The sequence below is a fragment of the Epinephelus moara genome, chromosome 1 (genome assembly GCF_006386435.1).
Source record: "Epinephelus moara isolate mb chromosome 1, YSFRI_EMoa_1.0, whole genome shotgun sequence".
Classification (NCBI taxonomy): domain Eukaryota; kingdom Metazoa; phylum Chordata; class Actinopteri; order Perciformes; family Serranidae; genus Epinephelus; species Epinephelus moara.
In genome coordinates, this window is record NC_065506.1 from 40761241 (window position 1) to 40778212 (window position 16972).

Genomic DNA, 16972 nt, shown 5'->3' on the forward strand with positions numbered 1-16972 from the left:
GTCTTTTGCAATTTGGATAAACAGACCTCTTACATTATTACATTATCTTGTGGCCGTCAGCAGATGATTCTAGACACCTCATATCTATATCTACATTAGAAATGCTTGGATAACCCATTAGATATACACATTCGTGGATAACCATGCAGTGCTTTGTGGCTGAAATACATGGAGCACAGATGCTACGCACTAGGCGGAGCAGAGCGGGGTTTTCCACCTGCTTCACAGACTTTGTCATTGCAGGGTGTGGATGCTTCAGTTTCACAGTGTGTGTACTGAGTTTTGCCAAGTGCTTGATGATGCAGGGTTTGGAAGCATAGGCTATATTAACTGGAATTAATTAAGTGGATTGTTTTAACAGCAGGATGCATTGACTTGACTGATTTATTTTAATGAAATGTAAAAAACCCGACAAGGTTGCTCTGCTGCTTCACATTACCTTTAGTACTATAAGGTATTTATCATTTGAAATAGATTGTACTCATTTTTTACTCAGTTCTATGTCATTTTTACCTGTTGGAGGGCTGCGAAGCTGAAAAAAAAAGTAGATCATCCGCATAAAAATAACGTTAAGCAGCCCAGTGCCCACGCAGGCAAGTGTGGCTTCGGTGGTCAGTGTAGCAGCTGCAGTTGATTATAATGGACGTGCTTTGCTGCGGGCATGCTGCGGCAGACGTGTGGGCTGGGGCATGTATTTTGGTTGTAAGGCTACACTTCTCTACTGGATATTGAGGAAGAAAAAGAGAGTAAAAGAGTTTGGTTTTGTATTTGTTTGAAGGGGCAGTTCATTCCAAAATCAAAAACACATATTTTTCCTCTTACGCGTAGTGCTATTTATCAGTCTAGATTGTTTTGGTGTGAGTTGCAGCATGTTGGAGATATCAGCTGTAGAGATGTCTGCCATCTCTCAAATATAATGGACCTAGATGGCAATTGGCAATATCTCTTTCCAGAAATCATGACCCGGTCACTCAAGATCATCCACAGACCTTTTTGTGAGCAGTTTCATGTAGGAACTATTTTCTTTCCACCAAGAAGTGTTTATCTAATCATGGACAAGATTGTGCTCGTGACAATGTGAGATGTAAACACTGATGGCATCCTCCTTGGCTGAGCTGTGACGCTAACTCAGTGGTGCTCGGTGAGCTAGTCCTTGATACAGTTGCAGGTGTTGTTTTGAAGAAAATAGTTCCTACATGAAACTGCTCACAACAAAGTCTGTGGATTATCTTGAGTAATCGGGTCAAGATTTCTGGAAAGAGACATTGTTGTTGAGTTTTTCCAAATGTATTTTTTCTTGGTGCTTTGAGCACCACAGGCTGAGTGCCATCTAGTTCCGTTATATTAGAAGGAAGGCAGAAATCTCTACAGCTGATATCTCAAACACTCTGCAACTCACACCAAAACAATCTAGATTGATACAAAGCACTACAGGTAAGAAGAAAAGTATATATTTTTGATTTTGGGGTGAGCTGTCATTTTAAGGGTTTCATTCAGGATTTTGTTCCTTGGACACACAGGTTTGATTATTACCTGTGCTCTTAATATCTTTTTTGCTGGACTGGTTTATTCTCTGTAACCTCCCTGTTTTCTGCTGCTGCAGAAGAGAGCGAGAGAGGTGATGGAGATAGACTGACTCCACAGGTAGAAACCAGCAGGACCAGGTGTTTTAATGAGCTTGATGAAAAAAGGACTGGAACAAGCATCGACAGTCACATAAGAATGTTAACTGAGGATACAACTCTTTCACCTCACGGCAGGCCCTTTACTGCGATTGTGTGTTAAACTGGACTGACAACATAGCTTTTCTCTTTCTTTCACCCTGTGAATCCCCTTCAGGTGCAGCGTCACTTAAAACTGCCACACAGTTTTTACCTAATCAGAACACACCCACTGTTTAACCTGAGTGCACACAGCCACATGTGTCTCTGACTGTGTGGTGTTAGTCTGTACAGTGAAGATCACAAATTCAGGCTGGTGCGTAGATCGTTGCTTTCTTGACGCAGATGAACGTTGGAGGTTTTGTAGAGGGTGAAGCTTTACGCAGGTAAGCAGGACAAGACCCAAAAGTTGTTTTATTAATGATTCAGCAGGCTGGTAAATGTTTAATTTAAGGGAGTGGTACTTTATGTGTGTATTTGTGTGTTGGAGAGATGGAGAAATTCCCAACTGTGTCAGCTGGTCAGAACTCGGGTGATCACATGATGGACTGAAAACAACAGAGCAATCGTATTTACTGTTTCTAAGCAACCAAATATACCAAACCCGAATGTTAATTTCAGAGGGCACGGACCTCTATCAGCTGCTGAGCCCTGGGCAACAGAGACACAGCACATGGAGAGGGTGGACAAAATAACAGAAACACTTGACTGAATAATGCAATCCAATACAACTGCTCTGCAATAAAAGCTACCACTGTGAAACGTAAAACTGTGATCACACGATGCACAGCAAGTTGTTTGTTATTATGTCCACCCCTTGTTCATACGTACAGATATGCTGTGCTCATTTGTTGCCTAAGTGAGTCATCTGCGGCAGTAACAGTTAGTCCATTCATAGGAGATATGACACAACAGTTTGTAAATTATACAAGAACATCTTCCTGAAACTTCAACCTCGGGAAAAATGTGTCCTTGTCAAAATGAAAACAAATTCACAAATGTCTTATTAATTTGTAAAAACAACCCAAAAGTGTTTTTCAGACAACAAATTAACAGAGTTGCTTTAATTATTCTGCTCACAGATCAGGGGGGGAAATGTTGATGTAGCCAGAGGAGATTTTTGTTTTTGTTTATGAACACAGAGAGGATAATTAGGAAAATATAAAACTGTTTTAGCCTAATAGTTTATAAATAATAATAAATCTTATGAGGAGATAATAAGAAGAAACATGTTTAAATATGCTTAATTAAATGAGAGAATACACACTGTGACCATAACGTGACTACAGATGTGAATAAAGACACACAACAGCATGTAATAAGACAGAATATACTGCCTGAAGTTGACGTGTGTGTTTTGCATCAGTATGTGTGCATCATAGCTGCTGGTGCATCGGTTTTTATCAATAAGCTGTGAAAACCAGCACTCCCCTGAGGTGTTGAAACCTCTGCATACTTTTTTCAGCCGAGTAAGAGAGAATTATTTAAGTAGATGTCAAAGTTCAGCAGGTGAGCCGGTAACTGTGGTCTGTGAAACCTCCTGAGAGAGTGAAAGTACGTGTGGGCAGATACTGACAGATGTAACCACACAGCGATACAGGCACGTGTACAGATACACACGCATACTGACTACACGTTGTCTCACTACGATGTTGCATGATCAGAATCCACAAGACCCAGCAGTCAGAAAGTCAAATGGTAGAGAGCTTTAGGCTTTTAGGTGAAGCTGGTGTCGTCACACAAGAGTCAGACCGATAGATCAGAGCTGCAGCATATCGGGCCAATATTTATTCTGAAATATTGGATATCAGCTCATCATGTTGTGAAGTGACAGTGTGAAGGAGGTTTCTCCCTGCTGATCAGACCAGAAAATATTGTAACTCCTGCACTGTTGAGCTTTTTGCATACTTTATCTATTCATTCATTTGTTCAGTTATGCTTTGTTGGAAACTAATTTGAATAAAATATCTGGTGTCTGAGATCTGGAAACTATGCGGGAATTGTTCTGTAAATTCAGTTAAGGAATGGTTTAAAAATACCCATACTAGTCTTCTTCAAGTCTGCAGAAGAATGTTAACATTAAAGAAACTTTGAGGTTCCTAAGAGCAATAATTTCAGTTCATTCGGGAGAGACAGAAGCGTGAAGTAAAGATGATATTTAATACAGAATACGAGTGTACACATATTTTGTGACCGTGGGACATCTGAGCAGCAGCAGGAAAAATCCCCCCCTTGGAGTCCAGACGCTGGTGGTGGTGGCTGCTGACTCCTGAGGCGAATGAGGCTGATGAATCCATAAAGACTAGGCGTTGATGGAGAGGTGGAGGGTGCGCACAACGGCAGCAAGGAAGAACTACGGCAGAAAAAGAACCATATTTAAAATGAGGGGCAGTAAGATGATAGGCTGACAGAGAAGGTGCGTCGCTGTGCTGTTGGTTGATTGTAAAACAGCAGATGACTCAACTGACCTACCCAGACAATGACACCTAAAGATAGTGAGTGAGCATGCGTGCCAGGAGTGAATGGCAGGGTGAGAGAGAAACTTACAGCCTGAGCATGAAAAGTATTGTCTTCCTGAGTGAACTAGCTAGAGCTTCATTTGTTTCTGTATTCACAACTCCACTCTCTTCCTCCATGTTTGCCAAAAATCACATTCCCTTGCAAGAGTCTAGAGTCACTAGATCACATGATCACGCAATAATCCAGCCCTGACTTATGACACCTGCCCTGTAAAGCTCCCACGATAGAAACGGTATCGCCAAATCTCTGCTGGTGTACACATTTGCTGCCGTTGCATTGTATATACCGTCATATCCCCCAGCCCTAGTAGAGACTTTGCATCCCATGATATTCTTAATGCTTCCTCTGAGGCTTTTTCATTCTGACAATAACAAGGTTTTTGTATTTTACTGCAGATATTCATTGCTTTAGATCAGCTATCAGCAACTTTGGTTTAAAAATATCGGCCTCAGTATTAGTCTTCAAAAGCTCCTATCAGTCAAATCCTACTTCAGATATATAACACTCGCACACACTCCCTCCCTCCCTCTAGCTCTCTGTCTCTCTGTCTCTCTCTCTGTCTCTCTCTCACGCGCGCACACACACACACACACACACACACACACACACACACAATAGCATCCCTGTGATGGAAAGAAGTGTTTGTTTAGAGGGCTGTTGGCTGGCCAGCCCCATGCTGCTGCCGGAGCAGAGCAGGAGGTGACGGTGGCCTGGATGGAGGTGTGAGGCCAGGCGGAGCAGTCACACAGCAGGGACAGATCACACCATCCACACGTCCAGGCAGGTGGGAGCTACCAGTGGTGTCATTCAGGATCTGCAGTGGATATTTCTCTGTGCTTGTTTAGAGGTATTTTGTTCTGGTGATCAGTAGAGTGTGAGCATAAGATTGTTCTCTTAAGTGTTGTCTGGACTTGGTGGTTTTACTCTTCGGACTGTGTCTGCATTGGTGTATATATATGTGAGCATTTTGTAAACTTTGTCATTTTACTTTTACGTGATTTGATAGTTTTCAATCATCTTGTAGATAGTTTGCAGAGAACAGAAGAGTCATAAGACTCTGGGCTCATCTTGTTTGGTGGTACAACTATCTTATTCCTGTCATGAAACTGGTTTATTTGAATGTCTAGTAAATAAGTCTACAGTAAGCCTGCAGCTAACAGTAGTATTCATTGTTGATTAATGTATCTGTTAATTGATAACTGTTCTTTATTGGTTGGTTAAGACGGATTGATTTAGATGCAAAGATTAATATTTCATACATTTAAAGAAATGTTTTAAATACTGACAAAAGCCCGTCAGATATTGTGTGAACCCAAACTGACATCTTCAACTAGCTTATTTTGTTTGAGCATCAGTTCAGACGTCCAAAGGAAGGCCTATTTAGTGATATTAAGAAAGCCAGAATATCTCAAATGACTTTGTAGGGCATAAAGGAAACTTTCAGTATTGTGGTCAGATAATTTTCTTTTCATCAGGTGTTTAAAGAGTGAAACACTTTAGTGGTTTGGAGGTGACAAGAGAGGGGAGAGAGAGGATGGGTGACGACCAATAAAGGTCCCCAACTCAATTTGAACTTGGCTGTTACATATATATACATCATCTTAAACCCCAAGGCCATCAGGGGTCCTCATGAAAAGTTGACCTTTTATCTGCATTTCCACCAAACACTTTGGGTACAGGGCTCTTAGAATCAGTTCATAGTGCTGACGGACATGTACCTAACCTCAAGATCTGTTAGGTGTTTCCACCGCAGACAGTCTATTCTCTTATGTATTGAGTCTGTGTAGTCTTTGAATGAGGTTTCTGTCTTTATCAATCAACGGACTGCGCTGTTAAAGCTCCACCTTTAAGTATCAGATCAATCAATGTGCTAGGTACCTCAACAGAGGGCTGATGACAAACAAGATGAAATGTAGGGGTTCTGTTGATACTATCCACAACTTCTGACGATGGCGAGGAAGAAATAACCGTTCTAATGCATACCAAACTGAACTGAAATGAGCTGAACAAGACTGCTTGGTTGAAACGAAGCTTTTGTAAATACAGTAACCCGTGGTATATACTGAACATCACAGACTGATTAGTGATATACAACGATAAAAGAAAACACAAGGGAGGATTGCCTCAAGGGACAGAAAGTGATTTGGTCTGCCTTTTTAAAGCATAGACTGTAAGATCCAAGGCTCTGTAGCTGATGGCGTTGAGTTGAATAGTTTCCTCTGGCTTTTCTGAGCTCTGGTCCCTGCAGGTTTTAAATAACAAGAAGTGTCAGTATGCATACCCCCAGAGAGGCGGGGTTTGGGAGCATCTCAGCAGGATTGGCTTGGCATTTGTGACAGGGTATCTTAATAAAGCATATTTTCTGCAGGCTGCTGCTGTTAAAACTCCAACTATACGAGGGGATTTGGATTTAAGGACACTAGGGGAGTGATTTAGTCACTCAAATAAGGTTTAGGTCGGAGGTATTAAAGAAAGGCATTTCAGAAAGGTCTGCATTCATATCGTTCCTATGTTTTCTGCTGTATCACCTCTAAGAGCAGCATATGTCAGCCCCTCCAACAGCTGTTTCTCGGGTCAGAGGTCACTGAAACGACAGCAGGGGTTACACTGCTGTTTCGACTCAATCAGTGACCTGAAGTGCACCAGCCTCTGCACACACTCACATGGCTCAGATAAACACAGAGTTTAAACTAGGAGTAGAACAAGCTGTAGTAATCAAGGACTGGATTGAATGATAACAATATGGTACAGTTTTTAAGGTTATCGCTTTTAATCTCACAGATTAATAAGCAAGTAGTAATTAAGCATGTGCGATGTAAATGTGCTGACTAATATTCTGGTAGTGGAGAACCCTGCTGTATTATAATAGGAGATGTAACTAATAGTAATACAGCAGTGGATGTAAGTAGTATTAATGATGGTGTAGGTGTCACTAATAGTGATATGGTAGTAAATGGAAATAATGTAAATGCGTTAGTGCTTGTAACTAATAGAAGTATGTTTGCAGATGTGAGTAGCACGAATGAGATAGTAACAGTAGATTTAGTCACATCAGTATGTACCTTGTATGCATGAATCAGACACTTTAATAGAGGCGGATGCGCTTTTACTTCAGCTTCTCACCTCACAGCCGGATACTTCCTAACAGGAGAAGCATGGAGGGAGCTGTAGGTCAAGCTATATTTAGTTGGTGCATATTAAGTGTAATCATGTCATTAATCTTTAGTGAGCGGGGCCCTCCCGGATGCAGCCCACACCCGGCCTCGTTTACAAAGGACACAGTTCATATGTATTTTAGTTTAAAAACCACCTGGAGTATCACTGCTCTATATCTGTACTCCCTTGGCTGCGAGATTATATTTAAGCTGTTGTACTTTCCAAGCAGGTTTGTTGTAAGTACACTGTGGCACATTAGCCTCAGCGTGTTATAAACCTACTCTCACTGGTAATAAATGTCATGCTGAAAAAGATTTAGCACCTCTTTAACCTTTGTGCATACTGTAAAATGCTTTTTAAATGTCCATTTCACAGTCAATCCTTCACTTAATTGCCTTGCCTGGAGGACAGCCTAACAGTCAGAGCAACGGTCGTGCCATATTGATATCTTTTGTGCCGTACCTTGTGTGTTTGCTCATTGGAAACAACAGTTGGTAAACTTTGATCGCACAATCATTAATCTGCGGTGACTCTGCTTGATGACTTGTTTTATGTGGTTTACTTTGTGATTACGTGGGCCAGCCAACACACTCGCTGTATAATGGGTCACATGGGCTCTAAACAAAGCCTGTCTGCCTATCAAATCCTCTCGCAGTCCAGTGACAGCTCAGCAGTCTGCTCAGGTTGCCAGGGCTGCTGTCATAGCAACTGTGTCGGTGTAGATGGTTTGCTTCTCCCTTGCCCTGCTGACGAAAGTCTGCTTGGTTTGAATCCTGTTTTGACTGTGTCACCAGTGTGGCCAATATTGTGTTGTGAGCTTTGCTCAGCACGATATGAGCAGCCAGTCACTAAATATAAAGCTTTTCCTTCCACTTTCCAACACTGGTTTGTCTGCCAAAGTACCATTTGTTTGCTATCCAGCTTGATATCTAGACAACTAGTTGGGACATTTTAATTGAATTGGTGTTAATACTTATTTTACCACTCCTCTTACATATCTCACGTAACACATTTGGATGAATATGGAAAAATAAGTATTATTTTGTTTTGTTTTACATCCCATATAATTTCCTGTGTTACTGGTCAAAGGAAGCCGATTTGACATATCTACATCTGCTGAAACAACTTGATAAATTTTAGTCGTCATTAGTCTGACTCATTTAAAATCTTGTAGAAAACATCCTTGTATAAAGCCTTAACAGTTCTCATCGAGACACAGACATTCTCTTAAAAACATGGCAACCATTATGTGCAGATCTGGATCACGGATCCAAGCAGCCGAAATTCCGAAGTTTCCTCTCTGGGGTGGTCGGGCTCAGCCTTAGAGATAGGGTAAGGAGCTCAGACATCCGTAGGGGGCTCGGAGTAGAGCCACTGCTCCTTTGCGTTATAAGGGGTCAGTTGAGGTGGTTCGAGCATCTGATCAGGATGCCTACAGGGCGCCGCCCGTTAGATGTGTTCCGGGCACGTCCCACTGGTAGGAGGCCCCGGGGCAGACCCAGAACATGCTGGAGGGATTACATATCTCATCTGGCCTGGGAACACCTGGGGGTCCCTCAGGAGGAGCTGGAAAGGGCTGCTTTGGAGAGGGACGTCTGGGGTGCTTTCTCTTTGCTTGCTGCCCCCGTTACTCAGTCCCAGATAAGCGGATGAAAATGGATGGATGAATGGATTATGTTATATTATGAAAATAATACATTTATAGGTTTGTGAGACCTTAGCAGATGTATGCATTTCCCAAGTGCCTTGTAAGATTTCAAATGTATGCTGTTTATTGGCATAAAATTAGTATTTATTGCCAAAGACCAATAAACATCAGCAGATTTAGTTCCCCATTACAACAGCCTGTTTTTCATTGTTCCAGCTGTATCAAATCAATGACTAATGAAGGACATATGGATCTGTATTTTATCCTTGTTAGTGAAAATGTTCAGCTCCTCTTTTCTGAAATTTTATAGCAACATTCAGGTTGGAACATTTTGTGCTGTCAGCTCTCCTTTAGAGATAGACTTGTAGATGTTCACTTCCAATTTCCCCATAGCGCCGTCATGAGAAGCGTGCAAAAGACAGACCGGCATGCTTCCTGACATTATACAAACATGCAAATGTGAATGGAAATGTGCAGGGTGCATTGTCTTACAGCTGTGTCTGTCTTTCTGTCCAGATTGAGAACATTGATGCCTGCCTCAGTTTCCTGGCAGCCAAAGGAGTCAATATCCAGGGTCTGTCTTCAGAGGGTAAGCTGGACTCCTGTACCTCTGCTTTCACTGGAACAAGAAAGGTAGACCCCAACCCAGGCCAAGCCAGGCCAGACCAGAACAGGCTACTAAATGTCCTTTGTTCAATGGAAAAAGAGATAAAGAATGGCTACTTGATACACTGCGGCATTTTTATTGGCAAGCTTTTTTGCCAGGACACACTACATTAATGCCAGACAGTACACATTAAAACACGTAGGCTCAGCAGGGGCTGATTACTCCATATATATTAGTGCTAATGTACCAGAAAGCTTACAATAGTGCTGTGTTTAAATGTAGTCTACGTCCAAAAAAGACTGATGCTGGCTTAAACGGTCACATCATATTATTCACACGAGGAACAACAATAGTACGGGTAGTAATACTGCTAGTGTTACCATTGGGAAGAACAGTGAATCAGTGAACAGCAAGAAAGACGCTAGGTCAGTTCTCGGTCCTGTAAGGAGTACATGTTCTCTCAGTGTTCTGTTGGGACTTTTCTCTTGCAATTCAACAACATACAAGTCAAATAGACTGGAGATCCAAAGCCACCAGTAGACGGCACATTACATTCATTCTGTTACTACAGTTTTGCAAGAAAATACCAGCGTACTCGCTGCAGCTCACAGTCTGTTCACTTAATCCCGTCAATGCCAGATAAAGGCATTAGCAGGTGAGGTTAGGGCATGCACGTTCTTCTAAACCAGTGGTTCCCAACTGGTGGGTCAGGGTCCAAAAGTGGATTGCAGGTCCATTCTGAATGTGCAAGTGACTCTGTTTTTCTAAAATCACACGTAATTTTGAAGTACAGTGAATTTTGGGCACGGAGCTTTTATTTTGAAGTGCTGTTCTGTGCTGTAGGGTGAGTGACTAACAGACAGCTACTTGACAGAGACAGCAAACTAGCTTGATGGCATGTCCGAACACGAGTATGATGCTGAATATATTAAACTGTGGACCGCGAACCAATGACTAAGGAGAAATCTGGACCATATGGCTGAACCAGTTGGGAACCACTGTTATAAACAATAATTAAACAGTTGTAAACCTAGTCGAAGTCTTTGTAGTCAAACTGAAAATACGCAACAGCAGCAATTGGCATGAAACTGTTGCACAGCTATGGCGGGCGGTACCCTTTGTTAGTCTGGTGAACTGTCCAGGTTGTACCCCATCTCTTCCCCAATGTCAGCTGGGATAGGGGGATAGGGATCCAGCAACCCCGCGACCCCTTACAGGATGAGTGGCTATGGAAATGAATGAATGACCATTTAAGTCTAGGGATGTTCTGATACCTTTTTTTTTTCTTCCCAATACCAATTCCAATCCTTGAATTTGCATATGAGCCGTTAACGACTACTGATCCGATACCAGTACCTAAAGAAATCAGTTGTTGTATACCACTAACCCTGTACAAATGTGAAATGATTACTGTCGTGGTTGTATGGCATGGCTCAGGTTAAATCCTAAACTGTTGTGACTTTCCATCATAAAATTGCTAATGCTACCATTACATTGTTTCCTTCTTTACCTCACCTGCCTTTTCCTTTTTGATATTCCACTTTGTCCTTCTCCCTGACCTGCAGAGATCCGAAATGGTAATCTGAAAGCCATCCTCGGCCTCTTCTTCAGCTTGTCCCGCTACAAACAGCAGCAGCAGCAGGCCCAGCGGCAGAACTCCCAGCCCTCTCTCCCACCCAACGCCCAGCCCCAGAGCACTCACCCTCCCCTGAGCCAGCAGAGCAGTGCTCCGGCCCAGCTCAGCCACTCTACGCATGGGACTCCTGCCCTCACAGCCCAGAAAGCAGCGCAGGCCGAGATGCAGTCCAGGTGAGGCTTGCTGACACGTTAAAACAAACTGTGGAAACTGGAAATATAAGAAATGTAACCTTGAAACCAGGTGAATGGGTTTATGTCTTCACTTTCTTGCTGTTTCTGCTCTTCTAATCCATCATTTTGTCACCGCTGTCCTCCTGTTCACGCCTGCTGTCATTTATAACTGTAAACCTGACCTCTCTGTCTCTGTCCTCTTCCATATCTCTCCTCTCTTCTTCTCCTCTAGGGATGGGTCTCAGAGTAAACTGCTCAAGTTTTCCCTTGGTCAGAAAAAGACCTCTAGGTCAGCTTCCTCTGCCTTTCTGTTTTCTTGCACCTCCCTCTCTTTCCTCCAGCACACTTCCTGTCCTGTCCCTTTCCTGGAAAAAGGAAGGTAGAAATTGCCCCTAATCAAGTATAACTTCTCTTTTGTACCGTAATGGGTTTCATGTTGTTTCTTTGTCTGTGATTAAGGGCAATATCTACTACAAGCACTATCTAATATGCATGAGTGGTAGTGTTGAGCAGATAGGAACTAAAGCCCTGGGCTCCATTTTCGGACAGGCCTGTCTGTCTGGCAGCGCGCCTCATTTGGCAGGCCTGCTAAATGGGCTGTGAAAGACCTTTAGATAACCCTTAAGTAAGTGTGTGTGTGTGTGTGTGTGTGTGTGTGTGTGGGTTTGCTTGCTTGACAAGCACATCCCCCATATAATGTGACATTAATAATTAACACAGAAAGAATCTGTGGCTGGAATGTACGTCTATAATATGTGTTGTTAAAACGTAGCTTCCGTCTGCGTTCACTGTGATGCTCTCGAGTCCTTCTGCGTTCACATTTGCCTCTCTTTCAGCATGCAGTGTCGTATTATGTGATGATGCGCCTTGAAATTGGATTTAGGATGTGGTTTTGCATGCTGCCCATCCCAGATTCTGTTTGCATTGCACCTGCCCCGCCACTAGCTCCTCTCCAAAGCAATGCAAGGGCTCCACCCTCTGGTCAGTTTGTGTAACTACAAGAGTGAGAGATTCTCCAGGTGTTCACCCAAAAAACACTTGACTTTTATGTTCTCTGCTAAAGGCCCCAGTCAAAAAAGTATACAGATTTCCTCATTCTTTAAAGGATTTTAAAGAGTTTATGTAAATTGCTATTATTTGCAAATATTGCAATTAAAAGACCTGTTTTATTCGTCTATTATCTAGGTTGGGATTCAAAATAATGCCACTGCTCTTTTCACACACAGAGAGGCTGCAAATCAGCATTTTCCCCCTCAAAAATGTACAAATAGTTAAATCTAAATGCTTTAAATAAGTAAATCTGCCACCATTTCTGCTATTATGTGCACTAGAATTGAGCTCATATGATAATCACTTACACATCAGTATAAATCAGTCATATGCTGGTCAAAGACAGGCAATGTGAAAGAATCAAAATGAAGATAGGGCTTGCAGCACACATACAACCCAACTTCAGACCAAATTCAAGCTTCTTGGTATTTATATAAACATTTACTAAAAACTCATGAGCGAGTGAGCCTGAAGAAGCAAAAGTAAAATGTTCTCTTGCTCTCCTTTTACTCCTTTGCAATACATTTTTTAAATATATGCTATGCAGGATTTTCCCTAAAAAACAAGGTATAGTTTCACACCGAAGTCATCTGTCTCAGTCATCCCTTATGACCCACTAGTGTGCGGAAGTGTATTTTTCTGCAGAGACCCGGCCTTTGCCTGCATTTTCTTATTTTCTGTGTTCAACACGTTCATGAGCGTGTACCCCACAGTGCTCTGGTGAAGTTGGGGCTCTATAAAAAGGTAGTGACCAGGTGCCAGACCATAAGCAGCATGCATCCAAGATACACAGCACTGAAGAATGCAAATATAGCCTGGCAACGCCAAACAAGAGTGAATTTACTTGGCTTTTACTTTCACTCTTGCTGGCAAGCGTGTTTGCAAACCGTAATAGCCAAACCTGCACAGTATACGATTTATAAATACCTAGTCCTTTATGTATTTCAAGCAAAAAGTATTCGGCAAAAACATTTTTTTCTTTTGTATTTTTGCCTGTATTTGACTTTTGAGATTATAAAGTGAAAGGTTAACGTGTAAAGATATGTCCATATTAGTTCTGACACGTTGTAGCCCATATTGATATTTTAAAATACAATTGTTTTCACCCATCAACTCGAATATTTCCTCTATACACAGCCAGTCCAAAGGGGGAGGGCAGTAGACTGACTGGTCCTGCCATAATTGAGAGCCAGATGATGTAAGGCTGCTCTTGACTAAATAATGTGGTGAGACCTATTACCTTGCAGTGGCCAGATAAATAATGGCCAGTCAAAGTAAATGGCATGCCGGAAATGAGAGTTTCCATAATGTATACAAGAGCTGTGAGACAGAGAGCTGTAATCTGCTTATCAGCACCTGCCTCACAGTCCCAGGATGATGATGATGATGTCGCCTCCTGTGAATTAGCATTTCATTAGCAGTCTGCGTGCCACAGCCTGGTCAGATTACAGCTCGGCTCACACACCTCACCGAAGGCGACATATCGACTCGCAATATGGAATCAAGGTGTTGTAAATTTCACCAAGGCTTATCAATGGCTAGTATATCCTGTCTAATCCATGAGGGGAAATAAAGGAGCAGGGCGTGTAATCTGAGGCTGCTGAGCTGACAGTTCCCCTGGGACCTACACGCTGTCAGGCCGTCCGACGCACTCAGATACTTCCACACTGCTGTGTGAGCTCATCCGTCTCCATTACATTATTGTAGGTGTATATAGGGAGGTGGGGCCAAGCAGAGCTGCAAGGAAAGCAAACGATAGCTGAGTTTACATATATATTAAATTGTGTTATGTTTAAATCCAAGCCACAGACTTTCAGATTGAAGATGAGCCAGTTGTAGGCATGTACTGTATCTTGGAAACTTTCAAAAGAGCCTAAAACAGTAGACAGCATACAGAAAGGCAGCAGCAGGATGACTGAGTGCCTAGTTAAGTCATCGATTTGAGGTTGGCTCGACCTTGCAGCCCAGCAAGAGTATGAGAGGAGAACTTTTCCCCAAGGAAATCAATAAAGTAGGACAAAAAAGTTTGTATCATGAATTCAGTACATCAGCTTCCTCGGGCATCAACTGAGTTCACAAGCTGCATATTCACAGTGTGGAAAACAAAGTCAGAGTGATGCTTGTGTGGGACGATTAAAAATATTCATCACTTTGGGAGGCTACTCAGAACCTTTAAACAGATCTTGAATAGCAATAGCTTTATGTGTATAGCACTTAAAGCTATTTCTCTTTTTGACGTTCTGTAACACAGAAAGGGAATTCTTTATTAGCAGTCCTGAAATGTGATGTTGAAGAAGTTGTAGCTTAATGCTGTACCTTTTGATTGGTTCATTTTGCTATGTAGGGACACCCTTGTGCTGCTCTGCCCTGTTCACATAAAACACTGCATGGTCCTTCTACTCTCAGTTCTGATGGAGTGAAACCCTCCTGTTTAAATTTAGAAGCTGTAGACTGGATTTGTCCCAACAGAATGTGCTAGAAACTTGCAGTAACCGAATGTGTTCCCTCAGCGTGTGTGATGAAGGCTTTATATCGAACATACTCTTTCTTCCTTCCTTTCTCTTTGTCGCTTCTCTCTTTCTCGCTCCATCAGACTTCCCGGCCCCTCGGCGAGGGTGTCCACTGCCGGCAGTGACATCCCTCCAAGAGGCTCTGCGGTCAGTGCTGCTGGGAACAGACGCAGCCAGGGCTTCAGTGACAAGACCAAAGCCAACTTGAACCTGAACAAAGGTAAGGCTCATGTGCAACCACACACAGACACAAACACACTTAGTTTTGCCATGGATGGCTATAAATACCGTCATGATAACTGTAACCTTGAGATGGCCTCAACAAATTGTGAGTCTGTGTGTGTGAGAGAGAGTGAGACACATTAGAAAGGAGACCGTAACCTTGCAGCTCTTAAAAATGTTAATGTTGCAGTGTTGAGGACAAATTTAAGGTGGACTGTGAATCCTCTGGGTGCCAGTTAAAAACACGAGTTTGCTCTGTTGCTTTGAGACCAGGAGAAAGTGTTAAAACCATGCTAGAAAAAGATGCATGGCCCCTCAGCGTGTACTGTAATGCTGCACTGAAACAACTGTGTCCTTTCAAGAGAAAATTCCCCCTTTTAATGTTTCAGTTAACTCGGAACATTAATATTTCACGTTATGAGGGTAGAGAATTTATCCTCAGTTTCTGTAACAAACATTCAGTTGTTGGATGCTGATGTAAATGTATTCTCTGACTGCAGCCTCAGTGACTGGTCTGAACAGTGTGCGTGAGGAAAAACCTGTGTGTGGTTACTGTTTTAAGGACATTGTGTGTGAGTGTAGGAGGTGACAAGCTGTGATTTATTGGAGTTGCAGTGTTATAGTGACCTCCATTTGGCTGCTGTGTTCGTCCTCACAGGTTGAAAGGGTTACAGTCAGTGTGGCCTGCTCGGATCTGAACCACTTAGGGCATTTATGGCTGTGTGTTTGAATAAAGGAGAGCATCAGTCCGCTGTCATTAGAAACTGAAAACTTCTGCTGTGTTTAGTCTGGAAGAACAGCGCCCTCCTCCTGTTTGGTGAAGTCAAACCACCCAGCAGAATTGTCTTTAGGAGCTCTACTAAATTGGAACTATTGCAACTTTGTTTTTGAGAACTTGTGTTTCTGTCGGTTTGGTATTATACTATAACACCCAGTAGGCTTGTGCATTTGACTTTCAGTAACTTAAACAGATATAGAAAAATATGTTTTCTAAAACAGTTGTTCATCTTTTGACCTGATGATTCAACCGGGAGAGTTTTGTTTTCAGTAGGAGGCGGAAATGTTCTCTCACACGTTTATTCCAAACTTCTCTGACCCAGTTTAACTCGCACTGCCCAGTGTTTTGAATTCTGCAGCGTACAAACTTGCAAGTGTGTTTGGCAGTATATTTAGTGAGAGCAGTGTTGAAATAGCTTCTGTCACAACTCGGTGGGCCAAGGCTTTATATAGACTGTCAGTGTTCACAGTCTAAACTCATTACCCTGCATTACACAGAGAATTCTGACCGCCCAGAGAGAAAGAGAGGTGTGTGTGTGTGTGTGTGTGTGTGTGTGTGTGTGTGTGTATGTGTGTTAGTGAGTGAGTGAGTGAGTGAGTGAGTGAGTGAGTGAGTGAGTGAGAGTGAGAGAGAGAGAGAGAGAGAGAGGGAATCTGTTGTCTGTGTTTAAAGTGACAAATTAACTGGGACCAACACTCTGAGCATCACTGTGGGATACTTATTCTGATGTGCAGCTCCATTGGAGATGGGAGAGTTTCTAGCAGACAGTGTTGTGTTAGGTATATAAGAAATTTGCAAGGGTTAGTATCAAAGGAATAGTCCAACATTTCGGATATATGTTTTCTGTCTGTGTGCTCTTCACAGTTGGATAAACTTGGCATGAATGCTAGAAACAAGTTCTATCTTGTTTGTTTAATCCACGCAAAAAACTGAAGTGTAAATACAGCAAGTCGTGATTTTAAAGAGTGTGTGTGCGGGACTATTTCTTGGCCTGGCCAGCAATGACCACCT

At 42.4% G+C, this 16972-nt stretch overlaps 1 protein-coding gene across 9 annotated transcripts in view; it reads left to right on the forward strand.

Moving 5' to 3' along the window:
* nav2a (neuron navigator 2a) overlaps positions 1-16972 on the forward strand; it is a 293430-nt gene that overhangs the window by 199422 nt on the left and 77036 nt on the right. For 7 of the 9 annotated variants that reach the window (XM_050043281.1, XM_050043296.1, XM_050043283.1 and 4 more), the window contains 4 exons: positions 9502-9574; positions 11158-11401; positions 11634-11690; positions 15045-15181. In XM_050043281.1, the coding sequence (XP_049899238.1) occupies positions 9502-9574; positions 11158-11401; positions 11634-11690; positions 15045-15181 (511 nt within the window). Of the gene's footprint in view, positions 1-4923; positions 5029-9501; positions 9575-11157; positions 11402-11633; positions 11691-15044; positions 15182-16972 lie in introns of those variants that run through there. The other 2 variants (XM_050043321.1, XM_050043303.1) reach the window with 2 other exon arrangements.